We start from the raw sequence: 18,759 nt of genomic DNA on the forward strand, positions 1-18,759 counted from the left end.
CATTCACTATCTAAGTGCTTAGTCATTAGGTTTTATTAAGAAATAATACAGAGAAATGCGTTAATAATGTGTATTAAACACAACATTGTAGCACGACACTCACTACACGCACACTCACATTGTCACTACTATTAGGAATGAATCTACTAGGATCACTCCATGGTATCAACACCACTTTACAATTAGATATAATCTATATAAAGCCAGTATCTATGCAAATATATTACCCGACTAATCTTATATATATACAGAATCATATAGGTATTATAACTTATTCAACTCCAGAGCGGCATTCACATTTTCTTGGGTTTACTCTGCTTGTACAGTGTCTATATATATCTTGTGATCTGAAATCTAAGGAGTATATAGCACTCTACAATAACCCAGAATATAGAGCAGCATTGTAACTATGCAAGCTAGGCTATGTTGTTAGTAGGGTGTCTGTTGACAAGCTTGCTGACTGTCTCCAGCAGCATTCACAGAATTATTAATTCAGCTCTGGATTATAACACAGCCTATATTCCCCAAATTACTAAATATTCCCCCTGACTCCCACACACACATACTCTAGGCTTGGCCGAGAGTGCATGTGATCTCAGTGGGCAGAGTGAAATGTACGGATCAAACATATTGAAATCCAATATGACAACTGTTCTTTCCATGGGGAGATAGTCAGGACTCTCCCATGAATATTTGGTGATCGTTCAGCCATAATTCTCCAACTTCTCTAGACCTTTATAGACAAGAACTTCCTGGTGATTTAGAGACCTTCAATGTCCAGCGGAGAGCAAAGTGATAACAATATGGGACAGTAGTATCTGAAATATTCAGCTTCTGTATACAACATTGTATACGTGGTACTTATATGGTACTGTATGAGTTAATACATCACGTGCTTATCCTTTGTAGTAACCGGACCCTTGCAAGCAGATCAAAAGGATTTAGCCCACCAGGACGGTGCTGTTTATTTACAGCTTGTGTAGGATGAGAGTTGTATGCTATACACAAGTGTATTATTCAAGGGCGTAGCTATAGGGGTTAAAGAGGCAGCAGTCGCAGATGGGCTCTGGTTCCTGAGGGGGCCCCAAGTCTCTATACCACCCATGAAGGCACCTGAATAATACATTCACATGGTAGGAGGGCGGCTTGTTGCAGAGTTTGCACTGGGGCCCAATAAGTTCTATTTCTGTTTGCCTAATATTGATAGTCATTATAAAGTCAAGAACGTGAGTCATGTGACCCATACTATATTGAAATAAACACCACTCTAACACTACGACGTCTATCGGGGCCATGTCTTGTATACACAGTCGGTGGACTGTAGCTTGCATGAGCCTGACATCTCACATGCCGTGCCCCAGAAGACAGGCGAGAACAGTTCCTGCAGCGTCTCCATCAATGGCGCACGTTACAACTGTACATAATTGGCCATTAGCAAAGAGATTAGCCGGGAATCTGTTCAGCGTGTTATGCCGGCTTGTCAAGATCAAAGCAGCCAGAAAAGCTAATACTTGCTAAATGAAAACAGCATCGGTGGATTTGCTGAGTTTTGCTCACATGAATGAAATGTTCACAGAACATCTGGAACCCCTGGACTGCAACGTACTAAAAACACCAGGAACACGCCAGCAGTCACAAGGTGCACGGCGGAAATGTTACTGTGGCTTCTACAAAGTGCCCTATTGTGTCAGCAAAATTCAGGACACGCTGGAAGCTGCTTTTATACAGCGATGTACTGACCCTAAAGAAACACAATATGCACACAAAAAATAACACACTAGCCCTACTTTTATGTTTTCATTGAATGATGTTTAGTCTTACTTTCTATGATTCTTAGATTTTGGTTCAGTCTGTCATATAAGATCTCTATTTGCTGTGCGCAGTGTCGGTCAGAGGTAACTTCGGGCCACCAGAGTAAATCATGGTGTGGCCCCCCTTATCTATACAGAACATGTGTATGGCCACTATGAATTGTTTTGTACATCATTGTATATATAATCAATAAGGTCTAATAGGTTATTTGTGAATCATCCCAAAAATACAGACTGTAGGATTGGCTTTACCGCCCTATTAGAGTCTATTATTGTGCCATGGCTTGGGACCACTTAAGCACTGTCTGGCGCTCTACTGGTCCAGTCTGACAATGGCGGTCTGTCACTGGACACAATCTTACTTACATTTAGATGTTAAAAATAACCTTTCACCAATTCCAAATCTTTGCAGTAATGGTGAAGGCTAGAGAAAAAATTCCAATTGCGCCAGTATCAATGGAGCCGCTCCAACAGAAGGATCAAAAGTTTAGAAACTTGTACAGATCCAATACTTCTAGGCATGTCAAATTTGACATGTTTCCATTCACTGACAGCAGGCATAGATCTTAGATCTTGAGAACTACATACTGGTAAGTATATCTTCTGAAATGGCTGGGAATTTAATTGCATTTGCCTACAATAGGAGCAAACATGCCAGGATATCCACATATTAAAGCACACTTGGGCTTCTTTTATTGTGAGGACTGGCGATGGTCCCACAGATCATATTCCCAGCCATTAAACATTAAAGGGGATGTCAAGTTTAGAAAAACTAACTAGAGCCCCTTCACACGGCGTAAGCGTGCCACTCATTTAGACCCGTACACGCGAGCACTTCAAAACACATATCATTCACTTCAATGGGAGTGCGCGTAAAGCTGGCTTTATGCGCGTTCCCATTGAAGTGAATGGGATGTGTTTTGAAGCGCTCGCGTGTACGGGTCTAAATGAGTGGCATGCTTACGCCGTGTGAAGGGGCCTAGACTTCTGAGTTAATAGAGGGTTTTCATCTGTTCAGATTCCTTATGTCTTGAGTAGGGTGTGGAGCAGTTACAAAGAGCTTTTCTCAATCCAGAGGACCTGTCCTAAACTTGCCTTACGTAGACAGCTCACGTATTTCTATAGGCCAGTGATTCACAAAGTGGTTCCGGTGGACCCCCAGGGGTCCATGGGAGACTTGATGGGGGTCTACGTTGGCATGGATATTATATAGAAATATCCAACTATGTAATATGACAGAAATGTAGCAGCAGGGGGTCCACCGAAACCAGTATAATTTTCAAAGTGGTCTACGAGAAAAAAAAGTTTGGGTACCTCTGCTATAGGCACTGTGTAATGCTTCATTATGCCACTGTTGGCGCTGCAGGGAAAATGAACACTTACTAACAAATTTCCGCACAGATAAAACTCAATCGCCTGTCCGTCCGCTGTGTTTCCGTCCTAATCACGGGAGAAACTGGATAGGGGATGACTTGCTAGCGGACAGTTTTAAAACCCATTCATGTCAATGGGTTTTTAAAGCAAACCGCCGGTGTCCGTATGCAGCCTCTCTGCGGGGAAACCGGTTTTCTTTGCACAAACACAAAGTCGGACATGTAGGACTTTGTGTTTGTTTAAACAAAAAAAAAATTTGCTTACATTGAAACGATCTATCTAGAAAATAAGGATTGCGTAAAGTGGAGAACCCCTTTAATAAACGGAAAGCAATAGATGTACAGTGATATTGATAACAGGACGGAATAGATGTCCAGTAATACCAGGGGCGTAACTACCGGGGTAGCGGTGGTAGTGGATGCCACAGGACCCGGGACATGTCAAAGGTTCGCCACGTAGCCCCACCATTCCTAGTACCACCACTGAGTAATAGTGTAAATTCTGCACTATAAGAGCAAATAAACACCAAATAAAGTAATCACAAACGGAAAGAAAAAAATGTCAGCGATGCAAATCTCAAAGTCTAAATAACATGTAATAGCCTACAGTGCGGCCTGTAGTAAGAGCATGAGAAAGCTCTCAGGAATCTGTTTATTGCTGATAACGTCATATCATTAATTATGGCCGACATAGAGAATTCTACAAATAGCTGAGGATGTTTAATTACAACAATAGCAAAGAATTAGCTCATCTCCAAACCATGAAACGAGGGGGGTGTAAGCAGACTACAGGGGTCAGAGGTGAAAATCCACAGGGTCAGTCAATTAGGAATCAATCCACAAGTCCCTATCAGTTAGACGACAAAAGAAAAGCTCTAATCGCCTGTTTACATATTTCAGACATTTTTACATTTCTAACATTTTAATGAAGTGACTTTACTAATGGGGTTATTAAAGGGATCCTCCAATTTCAATACTTTCTTTATCTTAAAAGGGCCTGCAAACCATAAGCAGATCATAGAGTGGACCTCAGCAAACCTAGTAGCAAGTGTTTCTCTGCAGCGCCACCACAGGAAAAATGAAGCATTGCATTGTGTCTAGTCAAATCAATAGGCTGTTGTGTAAAACATGGACATGTTGGTCCTTCAGGATAAGAGAATTTTTTTTATTGGGTAACTCTCGTATATTACAGGGGTTTCCTATTAATAACATATATCATATGGATTGGAGATGTCTTATTACTGGGGGTCTGACTGCACGGACCCCCAGTGTTCATGAGAATGTGGACCCAAGAGGTCCATGTTATTGCAGTCAACTCATAAAGGGTCTGTGCGCTGAAACACTTAGGAGTCCATTTATCATTGCACTTAGGCGTCCTCTATACATACATTGCTGATTTCACAAATTGCCCCTCATAAAAAGCAGTGACAGCAGAGACCTTGTACAATTACAAGCCACACCTAATATTTCCATCCAAGAAACCCAAATTTCATCCATTTTCTTCTTATTAAAGTGTGTTCGTGTAATGAGACTCATCTAACAAAACAATTTCAATAATTTATTAAGTGACATTTCAGTTTGCCATACGCATTAGGTCCAATTCACATATCTGTATTTCACATACGTGCCTTGTCCACATTTTTCGCAGATGGCATAGGTATACATTCATTTCAAGATCCGCAAAAATCAATGGAATCGTGTCGTTTTGTCATTGATGCTCCTGAGGCATCCCACCAATGAAAGTCTATAGATTTGTAAAGAAAATGGATGACATCTGCGGGTTATCCATTTTTTAAAGACCCAGAGATATACAAGTATAGAAAATGAGGCAAAAAAATATAATGACCGCTTTTCATAGACATGAAAAATAGAACAACCATGGACAGCATCACCCGCAGATTATCAGTGTGGGGTACTGTCCGTCAATATCATGGAGATCACATGCCAGCAAAATGCCAAGAGTCAGGTTGGTTGAATTCAGCAGAACCGAATGACTACTTAAGGTGCATGAAATGTTTGGCCACCCTTCACGTGGCATGTAAATAAGATTCAACATGTCCTATTCTTTTTTCTTAAAGGGTTCGTCACATTATGGACACTTAACCCCTATCTGCAGAGAGGTGAAAAGTGTTCAATTACTGGGGAATCCCGACCACTGGGTCCCCCATTGATCAGTAAGAAGGGAGACCAAAAGACCCCATTAAGCCTCCTCACGAATGGAGAATCAGAAGCCCCACAAGAATTGCAACATGGAAGTGCTGCATCAAAATCAGGACAACCATGCAACCAAAAGTGGATGTAGACACGAGGCTGAAAGGAAACTCTCATAAACTCATTTACTGTGTCATGGCGCAACTATGTTCTGGTGCCAAGCTGGTGGTGACAAAGTTCAGGGTTGTCACTCATTATGGACACCAAAAGTGAAGGTGGCATTTGGCATGGGTTACTAGTAGGGTTGAGCCGATCTTGAGATTTCAAGATCGATTTTAAAATCCGATTTCCGATCATTTTCCCAATCTCGCTCGTGAAATTTGCTCGATCGCCGATCTGAATCCGATCTTTTCCAATCCCGATCGTCAACCCTAGTCAATGCTTTTCTATGGGAAAAGTCACTTTTAGGGTTGAGCCGATTTTGAGATAACCTCCGATCTCGATCCCACTGGAAAAGATCGGGTCGGAATTCCGATCGCGATCGTAAAATTTACTCAATCGCCGATCGGAATCCGATCTTTTTCGATCCCGATCGCTCAACCCTAGTTACTAGGTTACAGGACCAGTATTAGATATCAGTTTTGCAATATGGAAACAATTATCATTGATGTTGTACAAAAGTTTTAGACTTCTCTTTAGGAATTAGGCAATAATATAGCAAAAATAATATTTATATATGGTCTAATCCTAAATTAATCAATATATTAAAATGCTAAATTCACAAAAATTGCTTAAAATACCTTGAAATAGACACAAAGATCCCTAGTGTGGCCTGGATTGTGTTACCCGGGTATCCAACAGACGATCCTGGAGTATACAATATAACCAATAACAAGTATAGATATGACTAATGGAACCCAACCAAGATCTGTCCCTGAGCTGGGAACATGAAATCTCATTCTGAGGAGAGTTATCATGTAGATGGTTGGGAATCATATTACCTCTTTTATATGAATGTACAGTAAAATAATGAACTATTTTTCCTAAAGAACTGCTCAACTAAACACCATGGTTTAGTGTCAGATATGGGTTTCTTGGGCCAACCCAAAAAAAATATTCTGAGGGTTCTAAACCACTTAGACAAGTATTTGGGAACTAATATTAACATGCCCATGCACCCAAAGGCTTTTCCGAGTAAATCTTATTGAACAGACTGTCCAGTTGATCCTGATATTATTATCTCAGTAGATATTTTAGCAGATAGAGATTTCAGTCCTGTCCTACAAACAAAATGTCAGAAACAACCCCAAATACAAAACCTATTACATGAAATCAATGAAAGCCAATAACAACTGCTAGGGACTTTAAAGGGAACCAGCCAACAGGTTTGGGACCCCTAAACCAGCATCATGTTTTTATACATCTGGGGTTTAGGACCCCATACCTTATAATCTCAGTCCCAACTATCAATCCAGTAATAAGTTTAGCACGTCTTAGTCTCCTGGAGATAAATCCTGGACTCATCTCTGGTTGTTACTGGTGCACACACATTGCATTATTGAGGATGAGGACAGTAGGCTTGCTTCATTGCACAGGCAGATTAAAAATTATTAAAGGCATTAATGGGCAGATAGATGGGATTGACATTATCAGACCATAGAGCTCAGCACCATAAGGGTTCCCAAACCTGGTAACAAACATGGCAACTATTATTGTTGCTATTCATTACCTATGGTTACCCCCTTGAAGAGATGATTATGGCTAAGGCCGCCTTTACTGACATCCAGGTTTAGACTGGTCCACGGGTGAACAGTAAAATATCCCAGTAGGACCCTAAACCAAGTGGGCCCCCAGCAGACCCTGGCATAGCACAGTACGCCTGACTGGGCTATGTGTTGTATAATATATATAGATTGTATAAGAAAATATCCATTTTATTTTGTATTCATTGGGCAGCTGAAATGACATCTATGTGCACAGTAAGGCCAACCAGTATTCATCTTCCTTGGGCCCCATCTTCTCGATCATATTATAGGGGTCTCAAACATCTTGCAGTGTGTTACTGCTGCCTGCCATCTGCTACTGTGTGGGCGCATATCCCAGGCTCACAGAGCTAAAAGGGCCCTAGTGTAAAGCAAGACTACTGGAGCCCAAGGACAGAAACACTCCAAGGCAAGGCTAGGCAACAAGATAGTACTGAAAAATACTGAAAAACACCTTTACACTGATGATATTTTAGGAATTCCAGAACGAGTGTCTGGAAATATTTGTGTGCAACTGTATTGTGGGCACCCAGAAGTAATTTTACTGGGGGGGCCCCAGGCACCGTATACCAACATTGGTAAAATCCATTTCTTCTCTAAACTTGCAATGAATACAGCGGAGGAAATGTGGCCTTTTCCTTTCAAGAAATTGCATATGTCAACACATGACCAGAACTACTGAAAACATGAAGACAATTGGTAGGTATGGTAATACCACGTGCCTCGATTATATAACACTCTATAAATGTACAATTAACCATGTATTATTCAAGCCTTCCCATATTCCCTTGCAGTGGAGCAACTATGGCTATATAAGTCTCCACACACCTGAAAAGGTGGTCTCTCCCTAAGGATGGACGTTTTCCCCATATTGTGACCTAGTCATGACTCAGATTTTTACTGTATACATTGTATGTCTCCACCTTAAAGGATAAATCTTATGGTACTACAAGCTAGAGCAATAAGGAAGCAGAAAAGCAAGTGGGTCTCAAACATCTCTGACGGCTCTCAATGAATGATAGACTTCGAATCAGCAAATTCCACTAAACAAAGTCAGAATTCCTGAATTTTTTTGGGGGTAGAAGACCATTACTGGGCTCTTCAGCCTAAACGTTCTGGTGGTTTTGGACTTCTACAGAATGTCCTTCATTGTACTGATAAAAGTGATAGGTGGACCCATTTATGAATTGGATGACTCAAATGTCTCTGCGGTTTTGTCACAGACATTATGTTCTGCTTTTAGTTTTCCAATTAGGCCACATTTCTTGGTAGCGCCACGTCACATGTTGTACTAGAATCACTCCTACACTTTCTTGCCGGATTTATAGCAATGTGCTGAAATCATATACAGCCGCCCCCAAGTTTCCAAGTTCTGTAACTGTAGGCGCTTTGATGTTATTGACCCCTCATTTCAACGAAACACACTTGTATGTAGATAAAATTAGGGTTTTGCTCTGTCACTTGGGTGAGGAGTCACTCAAGTGCATCATTCATGGTAGTTTGGTTAATCCTGTTGAGTTCAATTTGGTCTCAGATGCTTTGGTAAGTCCAATGTTGGCTTCATTCTGTGTCCGGTCAAAAGATGGAAAATACCGGAAAGATTGTCACAAATACTCAAGTAAGACAACAGAAATATAAAGCTGATCAGTCTCACTGCTCTCGAGAAGACAGTAAAGCCTTATGTTTCATATTTAGGAAGCCAAGAAATAAAGTCATCACATTTTCCCTGGCACACTCAAGAATGGATGTACTAAGGAAAAAACTAGGCAGTGTTGGAGTGACACCCAAGAGTATCCAGTATCTCTCACTGGTCCCAGGCTCCAACACAATAATGAGCCAGTGGAAGACTCAAGTTTGAAAGGTAGTATGGTCTATTTCCTTGAATTTGTTACAGAGTGAGCCCCCAGAAATTGTAGATCCAAGGAACCTCAGTCCACCAATACAACAAGGCACCTGAATAGAGTCCTATAGCTATAGAGATGAGGGTTCCAGTTAGGGTTGCATAGATGCTCCTTAGCCCCACAAAAAGTTAGCACCAAGGAGCACAAAGAGTGAAGAGCAACTAGTGTCTGGGAAGGGGCTTCTCATAGCATGTAAATCTAAGTTTTACATGAGACCATGAAAATTAGAAAGAGGTTCTTGAACATCCTTCCCTATCTGCTGTCTATTACTCGTCATGGATTTAGAAAGTGATCTTAGTATTTCAGATGGGATCTTCTGACATATCACAATTCAGTCATGGTTCTAAATGTAATATATTCATGAGGCAGTGAGGTACAATGAACTTTCCAGAAGACCTAAACCACAAAAAATAGCCAACGACAATTCAAGAAAAAATTGCTATATCCCCATGGTTAACGGGTTCATTCAATATGACATATGTCATATTGGACAATATAGTACAAGCACCCTGGACCAAAAATAACAAGATTCCATACAATTACAGAAATGACAAGAGTATAAGTCATAAGCTAACCATTGACATTAGACATTGGCTTGCCGAACCCAGCGATTGCTGCAAGATAGGTAAACCATCTAAGGTATATTTGATGTTCAACTTTTAGCCTATGTCAGAGAAAAAAGGTCAGATACACTGAATATTAACTTGAATTTGTCTCAAAATTGATCCTTGATACAGTGTCCATAGAAATCTGGGGTCTCATACTCTACCTCTAGGAATACAGGTTCCTTCTTATAGATTCATACAAAAATCATACGAAAAAAACTCCACCATATTCCATCACATGTCATATTACAGAAGTGTTTTCACTAGATGAATTGCCTCTATAGAACAATATAGTGCCATATGGTACCGTATGGAGGCGCCACAATTGACATGTTCAGGGATCCTGATCAAAAATGTCCAATTGCTCAACTAAATGTCAGAATTAAGCAAACTTACTGGAATAGTTGCAGGTTTTGCCTTGCAAAATAACATGATAGAAGAACCTTTCAAGATCTAGAAATGTAATTTCCATGATGTGATAAGATTAAAGTAGGTGGGAAGTATGACTTCCTGCTTCTCCGATCCCAAGGAAGGTGAGCCCCAGATATTACATAAAAGAAGACAGGTCTGAGTATCATGGAGTGTTAGAGGAAATCAAAGTGGAAACACACAGGGGACAAAGAGCAATGCACTCAGGTAAGAGGAAGGAGATGAGCTATTTATAGGTAGGGGACTGGGAAGAACACAGCCAAGGATATGGGAAAGTCATTTCCTTTTGATATCAGGAAAAAGCCTATTTAAGGTAATTAGGAAAAACAGGGATGTCCACTTACGTAGAAGAGACAGGAACAGAGGAGAAGTCGGGACAAACTGTGACATGAGAGAGCTGGGGTATAATGACGGGAATCAGGGGTGTGGCTGGAGTAAGAGACTTCCATGACTCAAAACCATGCAAAATTGGCCAAGTGCAAAATTATTAGGCTATATCAATGTTTTACCTGGTGCATTTTTTTTTTTTTTGCTAGAAAACTGTATCCAACATTACTTTTTTTTTACTGTTAGACACATTGATCAACCTTCACCAATGGCAATTTTTAACAAATGCAAGGACTTAATATATGGGCTGGAGAGGTGTATTCTGAATATGAGGGGCTGCTGGTGAACAATAGGCAACTCTGATCAATAGATATAGATAGATGATATAGATCAATGCCACCCATAGATTGCTACATACCTATATTGTACCTCCATATGCCATATATTATGTATGTTCCATAGTCTGTTGTTATATGAAGGTAACAGTATTAATGGTACAATAGGATGCAGTGGGAATAGGTGTAAGGAGGCACCATGGCGGCATATAGAAAGACTATGGGTCAATGGATGTCGCTTGGTCATGTGTAAGGACTCCTAAGGATATAGTTGCTATAGATTTACTCCAAATGACCCTAATAACCCATGCCAATATCCAAGACAACCCTTTCTTCCCCATGTTACAGTCAAAAGGTCCAGGATATGAGTTACGAGACCTAATTTGACAGCCCCAAACATTGGAGAGCTGGGAATCTATGAGGTCAAACCATATTACTTTAACTCACTCCAGCAGGGTCAAACTTTACCAGTCAACTAAAGAGATCACTATCAACGGTGTAACTTGAGGGGTACAACTGCACTTGAGCCCATAAGGTGTCTATTCCCTATATAGAGGACAATATAAAGAACAATGCTATAAATCATACATTATAGATGGGGAGGCCTGGTAGAGATTTGCTATGTGGCCCAGGAGCTTCTGATCGTTTCTCATCAGTCATCACTACTGATCCAAACCAGTCTCCATAACTTCTGCCTTAGACCCCTTAAAGTGTGATATTCATGTGCTTGTCTGGAAAACCAATTGAATCAACCTAATATTCCCAAATAATCATTGAAATTATGATTTATTAACTTTTCCCATGTTTCACTCCAATCTCCGTCTCGCCAGCTGATATCTATGGCTGCCAGGACATGCTGAGAGTTGTAGTTTTGCAACGGTATTGGAATGTAGACTCTCACTACAATGTCTGTGTGCAAATTACACGTTCCAAAATTAGTCTTGTTAAAATACTTTTGGAAAAAAATGAGAAAACACATATTTGTCTGTAATAACTTGGCACCTGTACTGTTGCACTGGCGCACACAACCCACCACAGGGAGATGATCTAATAGACCAGGCAAAAAGGCACCTTACAGCTCACTGAACTCTATGAACTAATGCAATGGAATGAACCACAATGTTCCTTTTGACTGAGCAAACTGTAACACATCCAACGCTGGGAGACTACAGCTAGAATCTCTGATAGAAAACATGATCCGTGAGTTGTGTGAACTGTATGGGACCCCAAAAACTTGTTATGAAATTAGCCCATAGGTTATGGTGAGCCAAAAGCGTTAATGAGACTTTAACAATTGGGAAGAAACTATGGGGGAGATTGGCTTGTGATGAAATTCTAACTGGAAACATCCCCTCGGCTTTGTGTCTGGCATTGTGCTGTGTGTGCATGAACAGTCATAGGGTAATTGTAACGCATGCTTCTGAATAAACACATCCAGAGCCGTCCAGGGCTCATAAAGATTTACTTGCAGATAGCTCTGACACTTTGGGTACATTGTGTATATCATATTCTGGCACAGTAAGTCTATGTCTTCAATGGAAATGTAAACGGACTAATCTATACCGAAACACTCGACTTCCTCTGAATCAAAGCTGCTTATCTGGTCCAGCAGACAGTGACTTTTACATGGATGGAATGAGGAATTCCTAAGTCAGGCTATTAGAAGTCAAGCTGTATTGGTGGATGCAAAATGCATTGCAATGACAAGAAGATATTTCACCTTGGGTTCAGTTCTCTGCCCTAGCCCTGTTGGTCAAGGCAGAGTGGCTACTACTAGCACACAGGGTGCATGCCATATCACAACCCTTACCCATCTCACCAGATGACATATAAGTGAGACTACCCGAGAGCATAGAGCAGTGGTCTCCAACCTGTGGCTGCTGCAAAACTACAAATCCTGCCATACTAAGAGTTGCAGTTTTGTAGCATGAAAGCAACATGTTGGAAACTATAGGCATAGAGAGTTCCTAGTATGTCAAAAAACCTCATGGTAAGAAGTGTCCATTTCACCTTTTATATCAATGGTCTGCAACTTCAGGCTCTCCAGCTGTTGTAGGACTACAACTCCAACATGATGGAGAGCCACTTGTAAGGACCACTACCTTATACAGCCAGATTCTCTCTTTAGAATAGGATTGGTCTGCGTACAGCCCCCTCTATCTATAATGCCTTTGGACTTGCCAAGTGATAGAACTTTTGTGTCTCAGAACTAAGGCAAACGTTATCAGCTCTATAAAACATGATACCATCAACATCACCAACAATAATCATCTTCATCCTCATACCCATCTTCATCATACTATACATACTACTTTATGTGAAGATCTTCAAATCTGCTGACCACAGTAATGGGAAAAGGACAAAACGAACTTGTCAGCATCTGGAACTGTCCAAACCATGGCGAGGACCACCAGAATCTGAACAAAAGTTGATCTTGGCGTCAACATCCCTATGTCCCACAGAAATATACCACTGAATGTTGTACAATATTAGGCAATTACTGGAGTCTAAAGCCTCTCTTAGTGGCATGACCCTACCAAAAGCAATGTCTTCAATTTCTATCTCCTATGATACATCTAATGAATTTAAGAATCGACCAGTGTCCACAGCCTAGTATTTCAATGAGAAATGTATTACAAATACAGTAACAAGGCTTGTATTGCTCTACTGCCCTTATCATAGTAATGTATAAGCTAGCACCTCGCTGGTTAAAGTAATGGATTTACCAATCTCTTTGGCATTATGTGCGCTCCAGTATCATGAGGGTCTGCACATAATATGCCACTTGTAGCATTGTATCAAACCTTCTATATCATGTCTACTCCCAAGTTATCCATCCAACTTGGACATAGCAATGGCTTAGATTAGTAGCAATAAGCAGATATTATGTCTTGGATTCTATTTCTGGATAGATAGATATTAACTATTTGAGATCTTACAATACAGCTTCTGATACATTGCAATGAAAAGCCCATCACACAAACCATTTATATAGCCTTCTCCAACTCAAAGTTAAAGTCACCTTAAAATTTTGCATATCAGGGGACAAGCAAATATTATCAGACAGTGTCACACGTTTACTCTAGATACATTGTATAGCAGAAGATACAGTATATATATATAACCAGTGTCCGGAGGTTATGCAATTCTAGTACCTCAAGCAAGATAACCCTGTGGCACACTAAACCAGAGATCTCCAACCTGGGGCTTTCCAGCAATTGCAAATATACAACTCCAAAAGCTTTCCAGGTATGAAGAGAGTTGTAGTTTTAGAGAGTCACAGGTTGAAGATCATTGCACTAACCTCACCATAAAATATACTTCACTCTCCACTGCATGTTACAAGCATCACAGAATATCCTCATACTGTGTAATATTTCCAGAATTGAACCATGTGATACATCCAAAATTATATACAATAATGTATCCAGAATCATGCACAGTAATGATTCCAGAATCTCATGATGTAATATATAAAATTATATTCAGTAATGTATTCAGAATCAAATCATGCAAAATATCCAAAATCCTACCCAATAATGTATCCAGAATCAAATTATTCAATAGATTCAGAATGCTGCCTAATAATGTATCCAGAATCATACTATGTAATATATTCATAACCCTACCTAATAATGTATCCAGAGAAATACTATGTAACATAACCAGAATCATGCTATATAATACATCCAGTATCCTAGCCAAAAAAGTATACAAGATCATACTACGTAATATATGTAGAAGCCTACCTAATAATGTATCCATATTCATACTCAATAATATAATATATACCGTATTTCCCTAGTAACACATCAATCCTCAAGTACAAATTTAGGTATTATTTAAGTATTTGACTTGTACAGAACTACAAAGCTCAGATAGGTATTACTTGCCATAGGATCTGCCAGGAAATCTTGTAGCAGGGCATGCTGCAGCTATTAGTTCCACATAGGTTAAGGGTAGCCTCAATGCAAGTATTATCGTTAACACAAATACGACAACAATAAGTGTCTACATTGTATCTTTTGGGCTTATCTTCCCACCAAGGCTTGATAGATGCTGGTATATAGATATCAGACACCAGTATACAGCCCAGAGGTGAAGGTCTGCACCTACCTGTCAGCACCAGGCATCCAAACACCCAGCACAGCAGTGCCACAGTAACACAGCTTAACATCTCTGTGTGAGCTTTGCCCTAGATCCCACAAGGATGAGCTTCTGCGATAGTAATGGTCAGTGATAGGATGAGGCTCCAGTAAGAAGTCAGTGTCCTCCCTGGTCCTCAGGCTGGGAGTGCTGAAAGTTTATCCTGCACCAGAGAGCTATCCAGCAAGCCTGAGAGCTCCTCTCTCCTCACCAGCTTCCTGCAAAATGACTTGTACACAGCAGTGTGTCCTTAGCTGCAGAGTGGGAAGGAATATCCTGAAGGACAAAGTGCTGGAACCCCAGGGAGATATCCATTCATTATGTGCAGCCAAATTCTCACACCCCTGATATAACCTCTTCTAACTGATGGCATCTGCAACCACTCCCTGCCCATGACATCAGTAAGCTCCTGGTATAAAGGCAGCTAACCCTAGCACATGCAGTCACTAACTGGTCACAGCTGCAGGGGCCACATCTCCCCGACAGCTCTGCATCCACAACATTGTTCCATTCACGTTTGGTTAGGGTCACACGAATCACAGACGTATGTAGTGCACTGAAGGCCAACGTACACAATGCCCCTTAACCCCATGGCCTGCTGCTAGTATGACGGGGATGATGATGGATTATTTTCTATATTTTAGATTATTTTTGTTACTTATTACATTGCTTGTATTGTCAGTGATACAATAAACCAATCTGTTGCTATAGGTCTGTGTGCATTATATAGAGAAGCTATTTACAAACATAGCTGGAGAAATTTGTGAAAAACAGCATACAAAGGGTTAAATAGGAAACATTAACCTGTTAGTCAAAGTTTAGCACTTGGCTATCTGCTGCGCTCCCTTTGAAGCGAATGAGAGCAGGGGAGCGTCTGTGTCCACCAGGGGTTGGACTGTTTTTCCCATGGTTGCATTCACAACAGGGAATACCCCCCCTCCCCCCCGCCCTCAGGATTGATTGAGTCGAAGTGGTCAGACCCCCATAATCAGCAATTTATGCTCAGTCCTAGAGGATAAATGTTGTTTGTGGCATAACCCTTTAAAAGGGAGTCTACCATTGCCAAAATCTTTTCTAAACCCCTTATGTGCTGTTGTAGGTTAATGACATACGGATCATTTTTTGTGTCAATGTTTTGAATCAACCTTTGGGCTAAGACATGGCGACTTTGGCTGTGACTCCCGTCTTGCAATTACTGCGTGAAGTAGTTGCAAGGTGACATGGTGATCTTTGTTCGCACGATGAGTGTAGCAGCCGCCATTACTGTGTAACCCTAAGTGTGAATCCATAAGCAAATGAGCTGTTCAGTGAGTTATCAGACCTGTAAATCTTCATGTTAGGGGTGATGGCGGTTGGTGGCAGGGTCCTAGTGGAGTATTGGGCCAGTACATTGCCTGCTTTTATAAGACAAACCCTTTAGGCACCATCACTTACTTTGCCTTGAGTCTTCATTGTGCATTATAACCTTAAAGAAGCTATCCTTGTGATGCAATATCCAAGTGGTCACATGCCGATCTCCATGTACATCTGTCCATGTGGTCATTTAGCACACATTGGGGCATCTATCAGTACATGTTGTGTTGGTTGAAGTAAACGATAACCCCAAACCTGCAACCTATTTGTAAAAATATGCATATAACTTTAAAGGGTGTGGCCACCCTTTAGAGGAGGGGTCCTGGAAGTGATGATTCGGCCCCCACAGAGCCCTGATCTCATCATCATCCAGTCTGTCTGGGATGACATGAAGAGACAGAAGGATTGGAGCAAGCCTACATCCACAGAAGAGCTGTGCTTACCTCTCCATGACATAACTTATAACCTCCCTGCCGAGTTCCTTCAAGAACTTCAAAAAGATTTAAAATAATTGTAAAGTTGCAAAATAATATTCTGGACAAAATTGGTTGCCTTCCTATGGGGACACTGAAGAGTCTCTAATATATATATATATATATATATATATATACACAAAGTGTTGTTAAGGTAATTAGAATATAAACAGGGCAATAAAGAACCAATGAGGCATGAGTGACCTGGAAGACCTGTGGCTTTTGCTCCGTCCTTTCGTAGACTCATGCTTCTTGCAATGTGTTTAGCAGGATAGGGGTTAATTACATAGGAACTAAGTGTCAGCATCCAATTTCCATCCATTTCATTGTGCCCATAGTTGCAGGACAATAGCTAATAAATGGACATATATAGCCCGTACGCAGCCCCACCTAACTATCTGCAGGCCTTTATTTTTAGTGTCTCCTAATCGCAGTCACTTCTGAAGGCCTTTAAGTCTCGGTTTCCCGGTGTGGATTAGTAATAAAACGGGAAGAGCACGATCTAAGTTAATTTCTAGCCCAGAAAGGAAACGCTGTTTCCTGTATTGTACTTGCTGGTGCCAACAAGACGGACACAGAGCTCTATTGTCCTCCTAACAATCCCATGGTGGGGAGAGATCCTTGAGAAAAATCCACCTTCCTTCAGAATAGGCTTTTGATGTGCATGAAGAGGGTGACATGTGTGATACCTTCTGTGTGACTTGAAATACAGGGACTCTGGGCATGGGGAGGAAAGACCCCTGTGGCTAAGATTATCCTTATCGGCTTAACTGATCGGGTATTGACAACCATAGCAGGGGGTATGTGGATAACCCTTTGTGTGCTGAGCTTATTCAATGCTTTAGTCACTTAAAAATGAAGTTTAATGAGTGTACTGAGCACAATGGAAGATGGATTACAAGAATAAAGCTGAGGTTGACAACCTCATCTTGTTCGTAATACTAAATTAAGCTAGCTTTGGTAGCCATCTCTGTCTGGTACTATCTTGACTGTCACAATAATGATGAGCATTAGAAGAAGGTCACGTCTACAAAATCTAAGGGCAGGCTGGCCAGCTAGAGCAGTAGGGGAACCTTTGGTGGACCTATGCTCTGCTACAACAATGGGCCACAAAGGTCCAGCAGAAGACAATCCCATTTGGAGGTGACTTTAAGATGAGATAAGATAATCCTTTAATAGTCCCACAGTGGGGAAATTTCAGTATGTTACAGCAGCATAGTAATACAGATACAGGATAATACACAGTAATATATTACAGAAGTAGACACACATATGCTGAGAAGAGAAGATATACTAGGAGTCCATAGCAGCTAAGGAACAGAAGAAGAAAGAAGGAAGACTTCAGAATCATTTAGTTTTCTGTGCAGAGTGATCTTCGCCAATTCCGGGTCACTATGGTCTTTTTCTAATTGGATGATCCACAAATAACATGACAGTCCTTATTGATATGTCTTACGTGTACAACATTGATGACAGTAAAGATTGCGATACAAGTAATAGTGGGCGTGCACATGCTTGGCGATATCATCAGTTGCCAAGGGATTCCCAGTCTGTATCTGACTTTACTGGTTTTGTGCATGTGTCATCTTCAGCAGCCCATACACATTAGGTATATGTTGGCCGATCCCTCCAATATCAATAATGTGTATGAAGTTCTCCCAAATCTCTCCTAGCATCAGATTTTGGGGAAGATAACGATTGTTACATTAGGTGCTGTCTCTTCTCCCACGTTCACTACACATACGCTATTACATACACTACTCAGCCAGTGTTTTCATTTCTGGCATGCTAAATTGGGTGGGGGTGATAGTACGCCCCATCATGATGGCGGTGATGAAGGTGGGGATTGTGATTTGTGACTTTTTATACTACAAAATTGGCATACAGCAATAATACTTCTCCCCCATCATGTATAAGAAGAATATCATGACATACAATACACAAAGTGCGGTAATTTTTTAATTATTTTTTTTTTGCTGTAAAGCTTTCAGTTATTTCAACTTCTGCAAAAGCTGCCTCCTGGGAACATGACATGACACAAATGCAACACCAGGAAGATGATTTCACTGCCATCATACGATATGAGGATGAA

The 18,759-nt window shown here is 40.8% G+C and overlaps 1 protein-coding gene across 1 annotated transcript in view; it reads right to left on the minus strand.

Moving 5' to 3' along the window:
• FLT1 (fms related receptor tyrosine kinase 1) overlaps positions 1 to 15,093 on the minus strand; it is a 64,254-nt gene extending 49,161 nt beyond the window's left edge. The window contains exon 1 of the mRNA XM_075265959.1: positions 14,812 to 15,093. Coding sequence (XP_075122060.1) covers positions 14,812 to 14,872 — 61 coding nt within the window. The 5' untranslated portion in view covers positions 14,873 to 15,093. The remainder of the gene's footprint in view (positions 1 to 14,811) is intronic.
• Positions 15,094 to 18,759: the final 3,666 nt, after the last annotated feature.

This window comes from Leptodactylus fuscus, chromosome 2, assembly GCF_031893055.1.
Source record: "Leptodactylus fuscus isolate aLepFus1 chromosome 2, aLepFus1.hap2, whole genome shotgun sequence".
Lineage (NCBI taxonomy): Eukaryota > Metazoa > Chordata > Amphibia > Anura > Leptodactylidae > Leptodactylus > Leptodactylus fuscus.